Below are 22,080 nucleotides of genomic sequence, written 5' to 3'. Positions count from 1 at the left end.
ACGAACCCGTGTCCCCTGCATCGGCAGGCGGACTCTCAACCACTGCGCCACCAGGGAAGCCCTCATTTATCTTTTTTTGAGTCCTTTTCTTTCACCTCTTCTTTTCTTGTTTTGGCTTATTTCTCTTTCCTTCATTTCCTCTTCTCTCTTCTGCTACTGAAGTGCCTTCCTCGCCAGAGGCCTTTAGGCTGTCTTGAGCATGGCTGAGAATCAGGAGATTAAAGAAAAAAGTGCCTTAAGAGCTTCACGAGGGTGTGATCCCCCTGACTGAAGGCAGATATGTACTTCACGGAAGAGCTGACTCATCATCTCTTTCCTTCTCTTACACGTGGTTGTCCATGCTTGGTCCTACGGTTTCCCTGCCCCCCAGCGAGTTAGAAGCAGAAGCCTGAGGAGTTGTGCTGAGAGCAACAAGAAGTGTGACACCTGACAGGAACAGAGACAGAAAAGCTATTAAAAACAAAACAAAGACTATAACAAGCCCAGCAGCCTGGGGCCGTTTAGCTAATGGGCTCCTCCTGCAGTCAGCAGCTCTGAGGGCCACATGTGAGTCACTGAACGACCCCCAAGGAGAGAGTCCTCCACACCCTTTATTTGATCAACTCCCATGAGATACTTTAAAAGATTTCCTGTTGAGAGAGTTCATCCAGGGGAGTGGGATGCTGAATAAATGAGTGTTTGGGCTCCCCCCAACCATTTTTTCTGAACATTTCTTTCTTTGTCCATTTTCATTACTGAGCTGAAAAGCATACTTTTTAAAGAGACCCTTTTATCCCTTTTCTTTTCATGTTTGGAAGGAAATGATATTTTTAGATTTGGGGGCAAACCAAGAGCTCTGGGGGGACTAAACTCCCACGATGCCTTTTGAAAAAGTGTAGAATGTAAGACCCAGCAAGTGCAAGCCAGACCAGCTCCAGCCCACCAGCTCGTGGAGACTGCCTGTGGCCGGAGCCACCTTGTGAGCCCCCCACCCAGAAGCCTGGCTCTCCTGGCAGGTGGGATCTGGCTGGACTCTTTGAGGCCCATTCCTGCTCCAAGCTCTGCTCGAGTCTGTGAGGAGCAGACTCTCCTCCCACTCATGGGAAGGTTGTGGTGACAACCTGACCCAAGAGGCAGGCTGACAGGTATCACCCCTGTTTACCCAGACTGAGTGTTGATTCCCAGTTCACTTTTTTAAACCAACCTTATGATGGAGGCTTCAGCCCGCTCCTCCTTGGATACACTGCAGGAGCCCAGTGCGTGGGTCAGAGAGGGTTCCACTCCTGCCCCCCTCCCTCTCATGCCCCTCACCCAGCCGGTTCCTCTGACCCGCATCATTCTGGTCGGGACCAGCTTTTTAGTCAGATGCCCCATGACCCCTGCCTTTGCCTGCTGCTGTGGGGGTGACGGTGGCTGCCCCAGGCTCTCGCAACAGGGTGACTGACCTCTCCAGGCTGCCCTCCATCTTCCTGTTTCATAAGTAAACCTTCTCTGCGGCAGGTGAGGTGGTAAAGCACGGGGACCTGAAATGTGTGCGTAATGAAGGAATGCCCATCTACAAAGCACCCCTGGAGAAAGGGACTCTGATCATACAGTTTTTAGTAAGTGCATGTGTTTTATTCTCATGGGACATATAATTAAATGCCTTAATTGGGAAGGGAAGAAACAACTGCTCTTTCCCACCTCACCCTTTACAGGTTATTTTTCCTGAAAAACACTGGCTGTCTCAAGACAACCTTCCCCAGCTGGAAGCTCTGCTCCCTCCTCGACAGAAAGTCAGGATTACAGATGACATGGATCAGGTGGAGCTGAAGGAGTTTAATCCCAATGAGCAGAACTGGCGCCAGCACAGGGAGGCCTACGAGGATGATGATGACGGGCCCCGGGCCGGAGTGCAGTGCCAGACGGCGTGATGTGGGCCCAGTGCAGCGTGGCCCGGCCGGACTAGTACATGATGAATGTAAAGTTGGCACAATGAAAATGGCATCGCTTTAATGGCCTCGTGTTTGGGGTGTCCTGTGTATGTGTTCAGCATTCTCAACTGCTGAGTGTCTTTTTGGTTTTTCTTTTGTTTTTCTTTTGGTTGTAAGTTAAGTTATAGCTTAATTTATATTTAAATATTTTAAGTGTACATCACTCTAGTCTGCATATGGAATCTGTTTATTTACATTTTCAGGATATTTTTGAGATGCCAGTGACCGCACTGACACTTTGTGCTTCTAGTGGCTTTGCCATAGTTCAGTTCCACCAATAAAGCACAGCCCAGACAACAGCCCTCAGCCCCCTAGCAAACCTCCAGGCATGAAGTGGGTGACGTGGCCCAAGTCTAGCTCTGTGGTTTCTTTCCCTCCCCACCTCCCTCATAATGGCAAAGTTACTGAGGGCATGATCTCAGGGCTGCTCATGTGACATTTCTGAATCTAGATTCTAGATGCTTCTCCTCAAGAATAAAAGCAGATCTGTGGGTTGGGCTTGCCTGCAGTGCCTGGTTCACGCTGAGTGGGCTGCAGGGCCAACTTGGTTCCTACTGTCCTGTGCCCTTGAATGTTTGGCATGGGGTGTGAGTGTGTCTGATCATCTCTCTTGGAAGCTTCCTGAACCTTCCAGGCCTTGCGGTGAGGACAAACCAGTGTTTTAAATGAAACGCTGATAAAACTGCCTGCCTGCGCCCCCCGCACCTTGTTTTTTGTTTTTATTTTCTGTTGACAGCCTTTGCAGCGCTCTCCCACCAAAGTGCTTACTTGTAAAGATAACGAAACCATCCACGTCCGCAGCAGCCTCAGTGCAACGGAATCCACAGGAGATGCTGGTGGTTCAGCCCCATGGCACAGCCAGCTTCCCTGTCTGACCAGTGATCCTGGATGACTTGAGGGTCTGGAAAGGCAGAGGACATCTCAGTGTTTTCCACCTCATTCTCCCAGATTGAACTCCCTTCCAAAGGATGGTTCCTCTCCTTGCACAGCCATATCACAAAGGGCTTCCTGCTCAAGGGATAATGTTTTAGTGAGAACTTAAGTTCTACTCTGGACCGCAGTCTGTATGGACTACCACTGTAAATGATAACTTGTTGGGAGGGATATTATTCATTAACTCCCGGCAGGTAGACTACAATTTAAATTTAGGGTTACCTCAACCTTTAGCCATTACTGCTCCTTTCGTTCCCACAACAGTCATGAAGAAAAACTCCTGCCTTCTAAGCTGCTGGGTTAAACAGAGGCCACTTTTCAGATCCACCCTTATTGGTTATACAGTATCTGAGAGTTTGACTCAGACCAGGGACCTCCCGAGGAGGGCCAAAGGGTAGATGAGACCCATGGCAGGTAGGTCCAGCGGATGGACCAGGCTCCAGCTGGCTAGTGGGTGGGCATAATTTGCTCAAAATGTCCCACTTCGACCATCAGTCAGGAAAGACATAAAACCTATTCTTCCAGCTAAGCCTATATGAAAATCAATTGACAAATGGACCACAACTCCAGGGTGTTCTGTTTCTGTGCTGTGACTTCCTAATAAATTATTGCTAGAAAACTCTAGTTGATGATGAGGCAAAATAACATTCAGCTCCTTGTCATGTAGAGAATTTGAAGGGTGTTGCTTAAAATTTATTCCACCTGTATATTTGTCACTTTAAAATTAAAATTGAGCTGGTATGAGAGACAGATGGTTTTGTTTGTTTTTTTAAAAAATTTTCTCAGCTCCAATGACCAGTGCTAAGTGCCAGTTTGCCTCATATTGGATGATATAATGGAATGAAGTTTCCACTCTCACGGAGCTTATATTTGGGGGGTGGGGATAAATACAAACATCACACAATGATGACTGCAGTGAAGAAAGAGTAATGGGAAAGGGACCAGGGGAAGGCCTCTACTGGGAGCTGACCCCTGAGCAGCTACCTGAAAGCAGTGAGACCTCTAAAGGTCTGAGGAAGAAACATTCTAGGCAGAGGAAATGGCCAGGGCTATGTGGTTACAGGAGGGTGAACAAGGCAAAGAGGCAGGAGAGAGAAGCGAGGGGCTACCTAAAGAGCATGGGCTTGATTCTAAGGGTTATGGGGAGTTTGGAAGAAAAGCACAGGACCTGACATGAATCATATGAAGTTATGATCAGTAAAAAGCAACAAACTTTGGAGGGTTAGCTACTTACACCTTTCCCATTACACGCAGACCATGTCTCAAGTGGGCCGCTGAGGAGAAAACTGAGGTACACGTACCTCCAGGCAAGAGGTCAACCAGAGTGAGTACAGATTTGAGCCTGTAGACACTGTTAAGGCAGTAATACCCACCCAGCAAGTTACAGCTTCTCTAAAATTAATAGGGTGAAAAAGAGTGTGACAGGGGACATTTTTTAATCTATCAAATAGAAGAATGCCCAGATAGGACTACAGAATGTTCCCACCCAGTCACATATCCTGTTTCCTTCAGGATCCCATTCTGAAATAGATTAGCTTTCCTCTTACAGCTTCTGCATGACTCACTCCTTGGAAGAGTGAGCCTGAATTTCTGTACTGGAAAGTTCAGTAAGTGCCTGGATGTCTTCATTTCTGAGGCAGATACTCGGTTTCACATAATGATGCTGATTCACTGTTCTACCAGTAACAGGGCAAATGAAAACGAAGCATGTTCAAGAACATGGGTGTTTGCATTAAGAACACTTTATGTTACAGTATGAATGGCATTTCCAATAAAACATGAAAAGATTTATACTGTATCTACAAAATTTAAGTGTTTGCTACAATAAATGCTATATTTCTTTTAAACAAGCTAGAAAGGTAAGGAATGTCATGATCAATCTATACATTCTTTCTGCAGGATTAGCCTGGAAGACTGATGTTTAAATTGGACAATCGTAGATGTGAATTTCCTGATCATCTCCGACAGACACAATTTTTGAGCCATTTCCATTGTATTTTACTCCCCAGACCTGTAAATAAAAAGAAAAAAAATTCAACTTAAACCTTTATTCTTTATGAATGAACATCCTTACTCTATTCTTATTATACTGAATCTAGAAAAACACTGAGATGAGGATGTTCTCGTGCTTTTCGCCTTTCCTCTAACCAGGGATCTTCTATTACTACTGTTTATCATTCCACTCACCTCCCAACTCAAGAAAATTTCATTTCTAAACACAAATCAAGATATCTACAAACCTTTCAAAGATTCACAATCTAGGAAGTGACCTAATGTTGTGAAGATGGGACCCACAAGGGACCAGCATGTGGTCTCATTTATGTTTCCAGGAAGGAAAAGGCCCAACAACCTTGAGGTCACTGCCTACGGGGATCATTACAAACTGTGCTCCTCACCTAACCTCCTCGCCCCCACCCCCCACGGTCAGTACTTCTTACTCTCTTACTAGAGGCCTATGAAACCTGCCTGTCCCTAGGAGCTATTCAACTTGGCGTCACATGTCATTGCTTTCATTTGCTATGTACTGAATTAACAGAGTCACACCTCCTTCCCAGACAGAACTGATGTGGCAGGAGTTTCATCAGGTCAGCCTGTCACCCTACCCCTGAGTTGGGTGTTCTGGCCCTGATTTCAGTGTTGTGATTGGGCCAGGTGATGGCCTCATTTCCACTCCAAACGTCTTCCTCTGAGGACAGCACCACACACTGACCTTCACGAGCAAAGCAACACAGCCAGCCAGGACTTACTCCCTGAGTAAAATGTTTAAATCCAGTAGTGGAATGTCAAAATTAAACCCCCTCAACTTTGTTGGCAACAATGTAAGATTAAATGTAAAAAAGCATGAACAACGGTTAACTTTAAGCTGCATTCCAAAGAGATTCTATGAGATCACCATAAGAACATTTAAAATATCTTAAAAGACAACTTTATACTACCATGGGTATTTTATTTTTTATACTACTTCCCCAAGACCCTTGCTATTCAAAGTGGTTGGAACCAGCAATGCTAGCCTCACCTGGAGCTTGTGACAAACACAAAAACTCAGGCCCAGGCCAGACCCACTGAATCAGCATCTGCATTGTTACCAGATCCCCAGGGGATTCCTGTGCACATTAAAGACTGAGAAGCCCTGCACTAGAATGCCTTTATTATTTCACATTCATCTTGGAAAGATAAGACTCCTGTGAAAACTAAGCCTCTTTTCCCTAATTTAAAGACTAAAACAAAAGTTAGTAATATCACTAACTTCAAACAACCTGTAAGAATTTCTGGCTTCAAGTATATTCAAAAAAAAAAAAAAAAAAAAAATCACTTCACTTCTTTGGGCGGCTCCAAAAGAGAAAAGTGATGGCTGTGGAATGGAATGGAAGCTTCTGAGGCAGCAGGTTCTTCTTGAGCCAGCCATGGCCCAGCTGTACCCAGAAAAGGGCCCGGGCACGCCCCAGGCACCAGCTGCAGCATGTTTCAAAGAAGGCATTTAAAGGCTGTGTGGCTAGTACCCGTTTTCTGGCCTACACAGGGACATATCATGCCTTGTGGGTTGCTAGGCTGATAGCACATCCTGAGCCTCTGCACCCCAGAGTACGCACAGGAACACGGGCTGGATGGACATCCAAGCAATCAGAGTAGCTCAGCCCCAAGAGTAGACTGGTCTTGACAACCCAAGCAGCAAGGTTAGGAAAAGGAATGAGTTTTGCCACAGTGGTCAGACAATGCTAGCAATCCAAAGGAATTTGAATGTTAATTATGCCATACCTGATCCTGGTGATCAAAGAAGGTGTGAACACAAGTCCTCGTTCCAACATCCCACACTTTTACACTTTTGTCAGATGAGCTATTTTAAAAAAGGGAACATTAGTATCAGAAAAGTTCTCAGACTGGTTTGAAGTTGGAAAGAACCTGATCAAAAATCCCACACTCCTTCACTCAGCCTACCTAGAGGCCCCCTTGGTGCCTGGGTGCACAAGTGGCCATCCAGGGCCCCAAAAGGTGGCCAAGGATGTTGGCATCACTGGTTGGCTTTCCCCTCTCAGAGCAGCTATTTCGCTGAACTTCTGATCTGCCTGGCCCTCATATTAAATGTTCTCATCAGGAGTCTTGGATGAGAGTCCTATATCCGGATGGGAGGGAGGCCCGTGAAAGCTTCAAAATAAAGGTTCTCAGAGGCTTCTGTAAACCTCTGTGCAATGCTATTAAGCCATCCATCGCCTGTTTTCCAACTGTCTTGGCCATCCTGGGCCTAAACAACATTGGGGTCTCAAAGCACAACATTTTACGAACAGATTTTCATACCTGAAGTTACTACTCTAACACAGGTATCCTTTAAGTAACTGTAGGTAGAAGCCTAGATCTATGAGGAAGAACTAAGAGCTGAACTGTTCAAAAGAACCCACTTTTGTTCCAGCCAAGGACAATTAACTTCACAATTTAAAAAACACTGCAGAAAACAAAGGCTATCTGAATTTAAAAAGGGTCTTCAAATTTTAAGGCAAGTCATACAAGATGACCATCTTCCTCTTCCTAACATTTTAGAAACTGTTAAGAATCATAAGTACCTGGAAACAAAGTGTGTGTCATCCGGACAAAATGCAACGTTCAGCACCCAGGATGCGTGGCCACTCAATGTGCCAGCTAAGTTGGCGTGTTGTCTGAAATGGGAGTTTCAAATAAAATGGAGAGGTTAACTTCTGGAATACAATCACTGAAATGGAAGGTATACTCTTAATTGCCCGTTTAATTGGACCAAATCTGCTATCCTTATAATCACCACAGTATTAGTTTAAAAATTTCCTTTTCAATGAAGTAGCAGTGTGTGATCACACTGCAGAAACAAAATTTTCAACAGCATTAACCCCAAATATGTGAATGCCACCAAGAGCCAAAAATAAGATCCTGAACAAGCAGAGCTTAAAAAGCTCAAAATAAAGAAGGCTCAGCAAGCAAACTCCGAAGATGAGGAAACAGAACCAGCAGGGGCAAGTAGGCCATCTCAGGGCAGTTGCAGGTTCTGACCCCTGCCCACCCAGTACCCTTTCCATATAGGGCCAGTGCCTTGTGTCTAAGGAATGTATCAAGATGTACTCTTTACAACAGATGTGGCTTGGACAGACCATTTTTAAGCTAACCAAGAACAAGACAGGTCTAATTACTACAGTCATTTTCACTTTTTAAAAAAGTGAAATGAAATCATTTATGGCTGGAAAACAATCCTAAGACCCGACTGAGGCCAGCAGTGTCACCTCTGAACCCAGAGGGTAGAGCAAACCTCAGTTAGGTACGAGGAGAGGTGGCCTCAGTGGAAAGCAGTGGGATCACAAGAAGGTAAAAGTCCTAGGTGTTCATTCAGTAACAGCACCTCAGCCAAACCACCACCTCAGCTTGGGCTCCTCGCCTGCATTATGGGGACACTAATCCGCGCTACCTCACCGGTTGTTGGGAGGATGATGAAATTGTAGCACTGAAAGCCTTATTAAAGAAAACTGGATACTTAAGGAATTGCTACTATTTATATTGGCTCTGCTACTGACAGGAAGGCACAGTTTGAGAGAGGCATCTTCCCCCCAGACCCTAACAACCTCATTCAGCTCTAATTCTAGAAGCTGCAGTTCTAATTCCATGTCTCTTTGACAACTTCTCATCCTCCAAAAGCCCCCAAGTTTAAACTCCCGAAAAACTTTCACAGGCCCATAAAAGGACATGCACGTGGATGATCATGGTTGTGGCACCCATCGTTGGGAAGAAGTGTAACGTATGCACCCAATGGATTAGAATGCTACCTTTGGAAGCCAGGAACCAGAGGCACACTGATTGCAGCACTGAGTCAACGTATCACACACACGTCAAACACCTTATAGGGGAGACCTCAGGGGTGAAAAGGAGTGGGGACTGAGAAAGATAGGGGGAAACAAGAGAAAGGGCCCTTGCACAGGCTTCCAATGAAACAGAGCCGTGAACTGAAGATTAACTCACTTCTATACCTGTGGTCAAAAACCAACAACAAAAAAGCTCCCTCATCTAGACCTGCTGCAAGCTGGCTTATGAACTGACAGCTCCCTAACTAGTGCAGAGAAGTACCTTCTAGAACACCCCTAGAAAATGGATGTTCTAATTGTTTACCATCACTCCAAGCCAGCTACAGCCCATAGCTCCATCTCCTCAACTGTACGCTACTTACCTACCCAAAAGAATTTAAAATCACAACAGACAGGATGCCTGAAAAAAAGTAGCAAGTATGTGATCCTAGAAGGTAACCCACGCACGTCTTCCTCCATAACATTCTAAGCTCAAAGCAGGGACGCTGACAGGGGAGGAATGACTGGGGAGACTGAGTGTCTGACAGGACCTGAACACAAGTCTTTCCTAGACCCAGAGAGGGAGCAGCACACTTGCTAGGGCTCCTCCTAATGATAAGAGACAAAACAGGCATTGGTATTAAGTGAGAAGCCTTGAATCTCAACAGGTAACTTACACATCATAGATCTTGATGTAGCCATCATCTGAAGCAGTGACAAGGAGCTGCGAATCCGGGGAAAAAGTCAAGGAGCGAATGGGCATAGCATGGCCTGAAATTCACAAAGACGCTTGTTAACTAATACAGTTTCCACTAACTATGTCACTTTTAATGACTTTAAGTCACTGAGTTGCACTGCCCAGGTGCTTCAGTCAGAGAGGGTACTGACTGGACCCTTCCTTCTAATGCTCTAGAAACATGCACATAACCCAGGCCGCTCCTGCTGGAGCCATTTCTCCTCAGATCCCTTCCTTGACCAACTGGACCTCAGCACACATTGCTTAGAAGAAACTCCTCTGCCACAGATATGGCCAAACATGGAAATATGCATCGTTTCTGATTTGCAAGGTTGAACAAATAGGATGCTATTTCCCTACCAAATCCTTTGTTGTAGGGTAAAGGATACACTGAAGAGGTAATATATTCTCTTGGTTAGAATTCAAAATAGTACAAGAGAATACAGAGTAGAAGTCTCCCTCCAACCCTTCCCCTGTTCTAGTACCCAGTTCTCCTGCCCAGAGGTCATCAGTGCAAAGGGTAGGCACAGCACTTTCATCAACCTTCAAATTACGGACAAAAAGGAGTTATTTTCTAATCACAAAGTTCTTTAGAACCAAACATGACAGAAATAAGACACCCATATAGCTAGGATATATTAACACATAAATAAAAAGGCCTGTTCACCAAAAAAAGCATTTAACACTGGTACAAGAACTAATATGACTAGGTTATAACTAGTGACAAAACTGAACCTTAGAGGCATTTGAGATCTCCAACTGAGATTGATGTTTTGCAAATCTAACGCTCATTTGCCATTTAGCAGCATTTTAATTAAAGAATACGTCTTCCTTTGTGATCTGATAACCCAGTTTGCACAAAATAAAACGATGAACCGCACCTTCCAGCGTGTGCAGAAGTTTCCCGGTTGCAATATCAAAAATATTGATGATTCCGTCTATGGCTCCACTGGCCAGATACTTCCCATCAGGACTATATGCAATACTAAGAATGAATTTTCCTCTTGTGTCCAAAGAATATTCCTTTTTCCCACCTTCCACACCAAAAATGTTGTTGCAATATCAAAAATATTGATGATTCCGTCTATGGCTCCACTGGCCAGATACTTCCCATCAGGACTCTGTGCAGAGAACATATGGAGATCATTTGAAACTCCATATTGTTAAGCCATCCCCACCAAACACAAGCAATCTGCTGGCTGCAGGTCTAACTGGGTGACTGGCAAACCATGCCAGTAGCTCCCTGACAAGACCAATGCGGAACGTTTACCCAGGAATACAACAGGCTAGAAGAGTAAACTCAAAGAATCAGAGAGAGAAAAAAAGAGCAACGTTTCCTTACATATGCAATACTAAGAATGAATTTTCCTCTTGTGTCCAAAGAATATTCCTTTTTCCCACCTTCCACACCAAAAATGTTCACTTTCCCCACATGAGTTCCTGTGGCCAGATACTGGGAATCAGGAGAGAAGGCCAAAGTCCAGGCATCCACTGAACAGAAAAAAGAAGGAAAAAAACTACAGTGAGAAAAGACGTGACTTTAATTTTAAAAACGTTGTGAAGATATTAATTCTATACCAATTTAGTTTAAGGGCGTCTTAAATTTTTACTAAAAATGTAGATAGACAGGACAATACCAAGTGTTAGCAAGGATATGGAGATACCAAAATCCTCATACACTGGTGGGAAAATAAAATGGTACAGCTACTCTGAAAAACAGTTTGACAGTTTAAGTAAAAACACTTACCATAATACCCAGCAATTCCATTCAGAAATGAAAACACATGTCCATGTACAGACTTGTACCTGAATGCTCATAGCAGCATTACTCAGAATATTCAAAAACTGAAGAGAATCGAAATGTCCATCAACTGGTAAATGGATGAACAAAACGTGGAATATCCCATAATGGAATACTCACTGCTCAGCAATAAAAAGGAACAAACTACTGATACATGCTACAACACGGATGAACCTCAAAAATATTATGCTAAAGAAAGAATGAAGATGTATAAGACAATACGATTTCACTTATGTGAAATTTTTCAAAAAGGCAAAGCTATAGGGACAGAAAGCAGATCAGTGGTTGCCTGAGGCTGAGGGTGGGAGCACAGATTAACTATAAATGGGCATGAGGGAACTTTTGTGGGGCACAGAAGTGTTCTAAAACCGAATTGGAGTGGTGGCTGCACAACTGTGGAAATTTACTAAAACTTGTTAAACTGTATACTTACAATGGGTTAATTTCAGAGTGCAATTATAGAGGTGAAAATCTACCTCAATAAAACTGTAAATAAATGAAAAGGTACCAGAAATACTCTTATATAAAACTGTAATATGATAAATTTATTTACCACAAATTAACAGAGAATAAGGACTGGAAAGAGGCACTGTTTAAAAAAAATCAACTAGTTTTTAAGTTATACCACACAGCCTAATTTCAAGCGTTCTATTCAAATGTTATTTGTGTATCACAGTGCTTCTGTGTAAAAGTCTCCAGACTCATGGGCAGCCTGGGTAAGCGCATATTCTTTATATTTCCATCTGGACTACTGATAATATTTTAGCATTTCTTTTCTCAGCTACATGGGAACCTCTTCATAGGCAACCCCAAAGAGCTTTGGGAGCTTTTGGGGTCAGAACCTAGAGGCCAAGGAATAATCTACTTGTCCAGAGCTAGTCTAGGTCCCTTTGCCCATACCACTCTTATATGGGAATATACCCTAAGTCCTGCCTCTCCTGCACCTGCCCAGAAACAGTGCTTGTTAGATCAAATGGAGAGGAGAGAAAGGCTCCTTCCCATGTCACTCTCCTTAATCCTGGGGCAGGGCTCAAAGAGGTCATGCCCTTCTCAGCCCAGGGGAGAGTGAAGGCCTCTCTGAGCTTAACTCATGGTAGACAGGGGCTCCTAGCACAGATGGGTCAGCACCATATTCCAGGGTGAGTTTTAAAATAAAAATCTCTCACAAATTTTAACACACATATTCAAAGTAATAATAAATAATTTAGCTCTAACACTTTTCTTATGAAATATTTGTTTTAAAAAGGAAATTAACTTCAAAAGTGCTCAATTAACCAAGAAGATCTGAAAAAGCTTTTATAATCAATCTCTCAAATAACTGCTTTTTAATATCTATCTTTACTCCTAAATGACTAAAGCATTATTCTAACAGGATTGTTTTCTTATTCCTATTATAATTAGCTGTTTACAGGAATAACAGTTACTAGAAAATCTGATTTTTATTCCTTGAAGTTTAATAAAATCACACTTGAATTATTTTTACATTTGCCTATTAACTGTTTGATAATATAGAACTTTTAGTGGCAAATATCCTTATACTTGAAATTGAAGGAATTTTTATTCCTCAATTAAAATGTGAACTCTAAAATTTATTTTAACATTTGCATAATAAATAGTTATTTTAATCATTAAGTTCCACCTCATCAGCAAAAGAGTAGCTTTTCTTTACATTGGGACATCTTGAACCATCTGATGTTGAGAGGCCCCTATGCTTCCGCTGTTGTTCTTCTTCAATGTCAGTTTGCTGGAGCTACCAGATGGGTGAGGTGCCCAATGGAGGATCTTCCCCTTCATCTTCCCTTTCTTCTACTTCCTTACTTTCTTCTTCAGGATCTGAGATTTTCTTTCTTGTCTTTTTCTCCTTCTTCTGTTCCTTCTTTCACATTCTCCAGGCATATTTTCAAGATAGGTATAATGTAAATGTCCATTTCCCTACATTCATTAGACCTAGACTTATTAGTTTTACCTTCAGATGAATTCAATTCAGCTGCTCCTTCGTTGTCAATAGCAACGCTTGCTTTTATTATTCACCCAAATAACTGTTGTTTAATGGTCTGGTATAGTTTTAGGAATATTCCTATCCAAAAAGAAAATAAACCCAACCCTCTACTCGTCTCAGTATCTTTTTTCTTTCCTAACAGTAATCTTTCAATGATCATTTGCCACACATGGAACCAGTATGTAGTTTAAGGTACTATTTGTCAGAGAAGGCAAGTTGGATACAGACACCATCCTTTTCCTTGGAACCAATCCAGTAATCATTTCTTCAGCTGTGGTGTGCCTGGGGTGGGGGGGGGCCACAAAACCACACAGTGACCTTAGCGTCATGGGAGGGCTTAGGTGTCCAAGATGAAAAGGCAGCAACAGATCTGCCTCTTCCTCCTCTCAGCTATAAAGCAGAGTCTTAACAGACTTTGTGGGCTAGTTTGGGGACCCAAGTCCTCTGTAAGAGATGTCAACAGGGCAAGGACACATGCAAAAACAATCATCTGGGGAGTCAGAGTGTCTGGGTAGCTTTTTTCAAATACATATCCCAGCCCACACACCCCAATAACTGTGATTCAGTGGATCCAAAATAGGGATTGGACATAGGTATTCTTTAAAAAGCTGCAATTAAAAAAAAAGCCGCAAAAGTTAAGAATCAGAGACATGGAACATTGCCACTGAGGGGAAATGAACTCAGTTTCCAGACAACCCAGAGTCCTTAAAACCCTGGGACCATCATTCTTTCCAGAATAAGTACAGCCTATAGGGTCTACTGAACATAACCAGTGGGAGACAAATCCACCTGGGCCTCCAATCAAGGGAATTAAGTTAAGGAAGAGCAGCTCTTCTGTAATCAACCCACAGAGGGGTGTGCCAGAGAGGGACCAGGCTCTCTGCACTATCTACCAGTCATCACCTATTCTGGTAGAACAGCCTCTGCTCATGAATGCTACGCAGTCATTTACAAGTAAATATAAGGCTACAAGGAATCCTGAAATGTCATGTTGCTTGTTCCACATTAATCCAACCTACTGAAATCATTAACTTCCATTACCTCAGATATTTATCAAGGCTAATGGACAAGATTATGCTGTCCTATAGAACTTATAAAAAAACAAACAAACAATGGATTTGTTTCTTTAGAAGTTTCATATATCTATCATATACTAGAAACAGGCACTTTAATCATAATTAGTAGAGATTACCATGATACAGATCTATGAGGACACAGTGCTTTATGTTCTAGACCTCTATAAGGCAGTGAATGTATCAATTCAGAATATGGCAAACAGAGGACCTCTGGACCATTCAAACACAAGTCCACAATCCCAAATCAGCAATTCTGAAACCCAAAGGCGATGAAAACTGTAAGTTTTAAAAAATAATTTTAGTACCAAAATTCATTTGGTACTCAAACCTGACCTGAACTGATGTAAGGCTATTTATAGCCTGTACATACCTCTCTTAGTGTAAATACTCATGTTTAGTCACTGAGATATTACTATTTGATTAGAGTGCTGCCCCCAGCCCCACTGAAGGTATTACATGACATACAGTTCATGCACCCATATTACCAGTCTCAAATCCAAAAAATTCTGAAGTGTAAAATACATCTATCCCTAAAGGTTTCAAAAAGGGATTGTAAACCTCTAGTATCTTCTCTAAGAGTAAAACTCTTACCAGGTCCTGCATCTATAGACTTTATCTGTTTGCCGTTTTCCAAGTCCCAGAGACGAATATGAGCATCAAGAGAACTGGACGCAGCAATGGGCAGGGTGTGGCTGATGTCCACAGACATCACACCCAGCTGATGGCCCTCCAGACTCCACTGTAGGTCCAGCTTCTCATCGCGCCATTTTCGGGGGACAGACCACAGACACCACACCCAGCTGATGGCCCTCCAGACTCCACTGTAGGTCCAGCTTCTCATCACGCCTTCAATGGGGGACAGAGAAATGGATTTCTTCACACACAACACATTGTACCTGGCATCTGAAATTCTGGGCCCCTGTAAGTATGCATTACCAATGGTCTGTGAAAAGCAGAATCAGAGAGGAAATCAAGAGTCACAGAACACCAAATGCAGCCAACTTTTAGCCATGAGACTTTTTTTTCTTTCTTAAACTATAGGGCCTGAACAGCGAATAACAGGAAAACAAGTGAGAGAAAAATAATCTGCCTTTGTATACCACCATACTACTATTGCTTTCTTGCTTAGAAAACAGTTAATATTCTCTGATTGCAATTTGGGAGCCCAGAAGTAAAAACCCCAATTTCCAAGGCTGCATGTTAGAGGAGAGGGCACTCACCATTTCCAGACCTTCACCAGGTCATCCAGGGATCCTGTGACCACCGTCTCAGAGTTTTCTTTCTTGTTTGTCCCCCAGGCAACTGACCAAATGGCATCATCATGGGCTAGAATGGAAAGCGCTTCATTTTAAAAGTCTTCATGCAACTTCTAAACTGAATGTGCTAAGATGAAGCTGAAATACTGTTACAACAATTCTGAGGTAATATCCACCTGTATTATTTTATTGTTTTGCAAACTGCTTTCCCATACAGCTTTTATTATAACTGTGCAGGCAGATATGAAAACTGGAGGTTCTGAAGAAGCCACGTGCCCCAAATCACAGGTTTACCAGGTGGGGCAGCAGTACCACAGTAATCCAATATCCTTTCTACTTTAGCATGCTGTCCAACACGCATTAGTTTGGAACGGCTCTCACTTAGCTAAAGTGAAACCCACCCCAAAAAGAGATCTAAAGGTGATAAGTGTTATTTCTTAGAGATCCTTGGAAACCAGTAGGCAGGTCAACTGTAAACAGTACAGGTCTGAAAATAAATAACTAGAACAGCCTCCACACGAGTTGCCTTTTGCCACAATGTCTATTATGCTTAATGGGCCAGTTAGTACTTTAATCCTTTTATAAGTATTACCTCAGCCACAACAACCCTACGAAATAGGTACTGTGAATAGTATCTTCATTTTACAGATAAGGAATCAGAGGCTTAGAGAAGCCTAGTAGCTCACCCAAAGTCAAAAGCTAAGAAGAGGCAGAACTGGGATTCAAACCCAACCTCTCTATTAACTAACGTCCACTTTAAATTCTAAGTCTGCAAGTTGCATGTCTGGCAGGCCATGCTGGTGGGCCTGCAGACCTGGTGCAGGAATATAAATGTGACAAGTGCACAAGGAGGCTTTCTTCATACCTGGCAGCATTTCTCCAGGAACACCTTTCCAAGATATGAATACAAGGGCATTCAATTTAAACAGCTGTGAGTTACATACATGGCTTCCATTACAATCCCCACCCGACCCAAGCCTGCTAGCTTGCCAGCCGGATGGCATTAGCTGCATACAAGGTAGCTGACTGGCATGCCTGACTAGCTACTAGTTACCTATGCTAGCTAACCTGAAAGAATACTTTTGGCTTAAACTTTAGACTAGCTAAATGTCACCTACTTAAAGTGGAAGAGCTTTTATTAGGCATTCCACAAATTCCTCCAGGCTTTACCTAACTCACCCAGGCTGTGGTGGAGAAATGAGATACATGTGAATAGTCCACGCACATACTCCTTTTCAGGTATGAAGTCCAGTATCACTGGCCAGTTACCTTTCCAGACTGAACTCTGACCTGCCTCCTGCTCCCATCCCCACCACTGCCTCCACCGCACAGCCCCCAGCCCACCCCCCACACTCAGTAGTCTTGACAGAAATTCACCTCGCTGTTACTATATCCTTCACTTTCATTGAGGGTCAAAGGTCCTCTGTGAGAGTCCCTGCACTTGCTGTAAATGAAGGAGCCCGAATAAAAACCCCCAAGAGAACTTCTGAGGTCAGGGCCAGGCTCAAGTTTATCTCCCCAGATGAGCTGCCATTAACAGATTTCTGAGACTTAAAGCGTTTCCTTCTTTCACTTTGATAGCTGGGAAGCTCAGAGTTCCTCAGGTGGGAAAGCTTTCCTCAGCCTGGAGTTCTCCGGTCAGTCCTTTGACTCCTGCTTTTTCTTTTAAGTTAGTGGCTTGGTTTTTGTTGTTGTTGTTGTTTGTTTTTAAGTGTATTTGTTTTCAGCTGCATCTGCCAACGTTTCTGCAGAGTACAGTTGGAAACTGCATGTCTGGTCAGCAATGACAAAAACCTTAAGCCAGGGACAACAGTTTTTCATAGGTAAATTTGCTTGAACAGGCAAGCTGCTTACCTTGCTCTTGTTTGAAGAGAATACTGTACTAAAAAAGAACAGAAGACACATTAAACCAATGGTCAGATTTCAGATGTGTCCCCTCCCTTCCCTAAAACACGCCCTGGCACCCAACTCACTGCCCTGCCCCCCAGTAGATATAGTTACCACAGTGTTAGCTACTTCCCCTGCCTGACCTCTTAGGAGCTCCTTGATTCCTGCTCATGCAAGGTTTGTAGAGACATACCAGAAAAAAATTAGTTCTTTAATTTTAGACAAACTATAGTCTCTTCTCCCTAACCACTATTACCCATCCAAAAAGAAGAGTAATAAATTACGTGTTTTTTCCTGCTCTGATTACCAGGAAGCTCAGAGTCCAGTCTGCAGCTTAATTTTTGCAGTTGTATAAAACCACACAGTCTGCATAACCTGTTAACTCTGTCCCTAATTTTATTACAAATATATGTTTCTCCTTTTCTGATCTTTGTTTCTTTCTCATTTTTGCGTACAAATTCTTTTAAGCTTCCTTAATCCCTTTGTAAACTGTGGTAAAGACTTAGATAAAATAATCCTCCTCTTAGTGTTGTGCATTTTACTAGTGCCACCTACCCCTCTGGTGACTAGATGCCCAGGGTCACCCTACTCTTCAGGAGAAGAGCAGGAATCAGATGCTAGTTTTCTGACTACACACCCAGACAATGTACTGGGCTTGAACCTGCCAAAGAGACCAACTGATATTCTTTCTCTCCATAGGCCTTACCTGGTTGGTCATTTCCTTAACCAAGGATGAAGGGCTAAAGGCCAGACAGCTCTGTGGAAACAATACCAGGGTTTCAGTAAGGGGGTGTCATCAGGACAGAGGGGGCTACAGAAGGTTCCCCTTGATCAAGAAAATAAGGCAACTCTTTGGCAGAGTTGCCCAGACACTTTTCTGTGGATCAGTCCCAGGGTGCCCCTTCACAAGCCCTACCAGGTGGCATGGACTTTTTTCTCAACTAATACCTATCACCTCCCATATTTTCTTCTCTTCAAGTTGACTACAGAGAGGGACCAGTCTCCCTCCTTTGCTGCTCTTCAGAGAGATAAAACCACGGGACCTTTTAATTTAAAATATTATTTATTCAAAACTCAACAAGCAAATATGGGGGAGCAAAGTTCTTAAGAGTCCATGCGGGAATCTCAGCCAAAAATGCCTATAGGCATGTAAATGAGGACATGAGCTAGAGGGAGACACATGTCTCCCAAAAGGTGCTGAAGTCTTTAAGGACTTAGCTCAGCTAAACACAAACTTAATCATAGGAATAGATTTAATTTCTCAGGCTATAATAAGAGTTCTCAATCTTTTTTGTGTGTGCTATAGACCCCTCTAGCAGCCTTGTAGAGCCTATAAACCCCTTCTCAGGATGTTTTTAAATACATAAAATAAAATACATAGGATTAGAAAGGAAACCAAGTATGGTCCATTCTTGTTATTCCAGGCAGTTATGTTCTATAACATCACTGAACACCGAATTAGTGAACACTGATCCATTGCTCCTAGGGGAGACACTGCATTAGGTTCCTGCAAGACTCTGGTAACATTTTTGGCAACCGAATAGTAACTTTGTTTTATGCATGTTTCTCAAAACTGCAATGAGGTATCACCTCACAGCGGTCAGAATGGCTATTATCAAAACATCTAGAAACAATAACTGCTGGAAAGGGTGTGGTGAAAAGGGAACCCTCCTGCACTGTTGGTGGGAATGTAAATTGACACCACCATTATGGAAAACAGTATGGAGGTTCCTTAAAAAACTAAAAATAGAACTACCATATGACCCAGCAATCCCACTACTGGGCATATACCCTGAGAAAACCATTATTCAAAAACAGACATGTACCACAATGTTCACTGCAGCACTATTTACAATAGCCAGGACATGGAAGCAACCTAAATGTCCATCAACAGATGAATGGATAATGAAGATGTGGCACATATATGCAATGGAAATTACTCAGCCAGAAAAAGAAATGAAACAGTTATTTGTAGTGAGGTGGATGGACCTAGAGTCTGTCATACAGAATGAAGTAAGTCAGAAAGAGAAAAACAAATACCGTACTCTAACGCATATATATGGAATCTAAAAAACAAAAAAGGTACTGATGAACCTAGTTGAAGGGCAGGAATAAAGATGTAGACATAGAGAATGGACCTGAGGACACGGGGTGGGAGGGGGAAGCTGGGACAAAGTGAGAGTAGCATCGAAATATATACACTACTGAATGTAAAATAGCTAGTGGGAAGCAGCAGCATAGCACAGGGAGATCAGCTTGGTGCTCTGTGATGAACTAGAGCAGTGGGATAGGGAGGATGGGAGGGAGGCTCAAGAGGGAGGGGATATGGGGATATGGGGACATATGTATGCATATGGCTGATTCACTTTGGTGTACAACAGAAACTAACACAATATTGTGAAGCAATTATACTCCAATAAAGGTCTATTAAAAAAATAAAGACACCTTATTTTAAGTTGGTAATTCATTAATATTGAACTTATGGCTAACAGCACCATAATGCTTGCCTATATGAAGTTTATCTACACATGTCTTCTCCATAAGGCACATCACAGTCTTCCTGCACTTAGGAACACTAAGAGAGTACTTTAGCACTGTGCTTGCGGGGGGGCCGTTTTAAACACTGAAATCACCAATAAAAGCACAAAAATACAAAAATCATGGCACTAACAGACTGAAAAAAAGACACTTGTTTACAGCATGAGAACTGAAGCAAGAAGGCAGAATGTTTCCTTGTTCAACTGCAGCTGAGAATGTGTGTCAGTTGACTCAAAATTTTCACCACCTCACACATGTCCAAGAAAGACCACAAAAGCACTGCAAGTACTGATTTGGGGCCTACAAATAAATTTTAGCATGTAGATGAATTTGCAAATACAGAACCTGAGAATAAAGATCAACTGTATACCGAAATAAAATTTTACCAAATACAAAAATTAAATTTGTGATAGCATATGTGATTCTTAATTTACACATTACATAACAAGATCTAGCAGCAAGTCTAATAACTACCATAATTTCAAAGTTGTCATGAGCTTACACAGTATGCTAATATATGAAAATATCTGTAATTTCTATTGGTGACAAAGTCAACCTGTCAATACTGTGGTTTGTTGACAACATTCATAATTGAAAGAAACGCTAAATTTCAGTTAGAGGTTAGAGAACGTAAGGATGCAACTTTTCTTCTCATCCAAGTTCATGGCCCCCTCAAATCTATCCATCGACAGAGGAGACCATACAGCTAAGGCATCCAGGTTCAGGTTACTTGCTTTAAATTTGCAAACCCAAAAAGGCTACCGTGACGGTTTTCCAAGGATAACAGCAAAAACAAACAAATGATTTGTAAATAATCTTTGCCTGTGAAGATCTCAATCAAGTTGGTAGTGCTTAATTTGTGACCCAAGAACAGGGTCTTGGCCAGGGTAGGAAAGACAGGCAGGAGCTCAAGCCAGTTTTGCTGAAATGAACGGTATTACAACTCTGCTTGGGCACCAGCCCTCTGCCCAGTGAAGCAGAGGCCTGCCCTCTCCCCTTCCAAATCCTGCCTCACATCCCTGCAACAGAGAGAAACAAAAGAGTAGGAAGGTTTGCAGGAATCCAACTCCAAGAAGCCAGCCTCCTCAAGACAGAGGTGTGCTTCTATCAATGAATGCACGTTTGAGGATGTACCATGAGTCAGGCTCTGTTTTACGTTCTACACATAGGTTAGCTCACCGAACCCTCTCACCCCACTTAGTAGATATTCTTATTATCACCTCTACCTTCCTGATAAGGAAAGTGAGACTCAAGAGAGGTTAAGGAAGCTTCCTAAGGTTAGGCTGACAATAGAAGGTGGATACAAGCTACACTATCTCTTACATCAGTTTCTTATCCTCTAATAATTTAAGAGCTAAGACGACCCCAAAGCCCTCTCTTGCTTCCTTCTCTCTTTAGAGAACTTTCCTCCCACTTCCAAGGCAGAATTCATTGCTCCCTCCTCAGTGTTTCTAAAGAACTTTACACATGTCCCTATTAAAGTACTCAGGCAGGTCAGTAACCCATAACACTACATGGTACTTGAAGTAAAGATAACTCAGCCTGTGCCTGTACCTGTCCAGCTCGCTACCTAAGAAGACAGCGTGGCCCACCACTGGAAAACTTCGGTTAAGACAGTCGTTTCGTTTATGGACACTGAGACCTCTACTGCAGAGAAATCAGCCCTAATCTCGAGGCTGCACAGAACACCCTCAGGATGCAAGATGAGGCAACCTACCCTCTCCCCTTAGGCCCCGCACGTCGAGAGGCAGCCAGGGTAAATGGACTCACAGAAGCCACCACCCTCGGGCCCCGCAGCCTGGAGCATTCCTGAGCAAACCCTGTTAGAGGCAGCCTCGGGCCCACCCTCGCTCACCCGCCCTCCAGCCCGGGCCATTAGCGGCTGCCATCCTCATCGGCTGTGCGGACCAACTCACCGCCTCACTGCCCGGCGACACTGCCCTGCGGCTCGTCTGACGCCAGTCTCCGCGCGACCGCGACGCGCGGCGACGAGCTCACGAAGGGGCGGGGCATCTCTCTGGTCCCCAGGGCGCCGGCGCATGCCGCAGCGCCTCCTGCCGTCGCTACGCCGCGCACGAGGCGGACGAGGAGGAGGAGAGGAGGGGAGGAG

General features: G+C 43.3%; 2 protein-coding genes across 8 annotated transcripts in view; one reads left to right on the top strand and one right to left on the bottom strand.

The window, feature by feature from the left end:
• Nucleotides 1-2,435, top strand: part of DNAJA4 (DnaJ heat shock protein family (Hsp40) member A4) — a 15,864-nt gene extending 13,429 nt beyond the window's left edge. For 5 of the 7 annotated variants that reach the window (XM_007103465.4, XM_028495148.2, XM_028495150.2 and 2 more), the window contains 2 exons: nucleotides 1,480-1,580; nucleotides 1,677-2,435. In XM_007103465.4, the coding sequence (XP_007103527.1) occupies nucleotides 1,480-1,580; nucleotides 1,677-1,892 (317 nt within the window). In that variant the 3' untranslated portion in view covers nucleotides 1,893-2,435. Of the gene's footprint in view, nucleotides 1-162; nucleotides 470-1,479; nucleotides 1,581-1,676 lie in introns of those variants that run through there. The other 2 variants (XM_028495149.2, XM_055088158.1) reach the window with 2 other exon arrangements.
• Nucleotides 2,436-2,569: 134 nt separating this feature from the next.
• Nucleotides 2,570-21,860, bottom strand: SKIC8 (SKI8 subunit of superkiller complex). The gene is made up of 11 exons (XM_055088159.1): nucleotides 21,826-21,860; nucleotides 18,139-18,189; nucleotides 17,400-17,427; nucleotides 15,515-15,615; nucleotides 14,881-15,058; nucleotides 10,815-10,904; nucleotides 10,295-10,447; nucleotides 9,355-9,448; nucleotides 7,442-7,534; nucleotides 6,642-6,720; nucleotides 2,570-4,896 (listed from the first exon to the last, which is right to left on the bottom strand). The coding sequence occupies exons 1-11, from the start codon at nucleotides 21,844-21,846 to the stop codon at nucleotides 4,807-4,809; spliced, it is 978 nt and encodes a 325-aa protein (XP_054944134.1). The 5' UTR covers nucleotides 21,847-21,860; the 3' UTR covers nucleotides 2,570-4,806.
• Between the last annotated feature and the right edge of the window lie 220 nt (nucleotides 21,861-22,080).

This window comes from Physeter macrocephalus, chromosome 11 (genome assembly GCF_002837175.3).
Source record: "Physeter macrocephalus isolate SW-GA chromosome 11, ASM283717v5, whole genome shotgun sequence".
Taxonomy (NCBI): domain Eukaryota; kingdom Metazoa; phylum Chordata; class Mammalia; order Artiodactyla; family Physeteridae; genus Physeter; species Physeter macrocephalus.
The sequence above is the reverse complement of the archived record's forward strand: the minus strand, read 5'-3'. Positions and strand labels throughout refer to the sequence as shown.

What these genes read in the sequence shown, in the direction of transcription:
- SKIC8 (XM_055088159.1), bottom strand. Translation starts at nt 21,846, where the DNA reads ATGGCCCGGGCTGGAGGGCGG. An exon ending in TGGCCCGGGCTGGAGGGCGG is followed by an intron (nt 18,190 to 21,825) that starts GTGAGCGAGGGT and finishes TTGTTTCCACAG; the next exon opens with AGCTGTCTGGCCTTTAGCCC. An exon ending in TTAAGGAAATGACCAACCAG is followed by an intron (nt 17,428 to 18,138) that starts GTAAGGCCTATG and finishes GTTCTTTTTTAG; the next exon opens with TACAGTATTCTCTTCAAACA.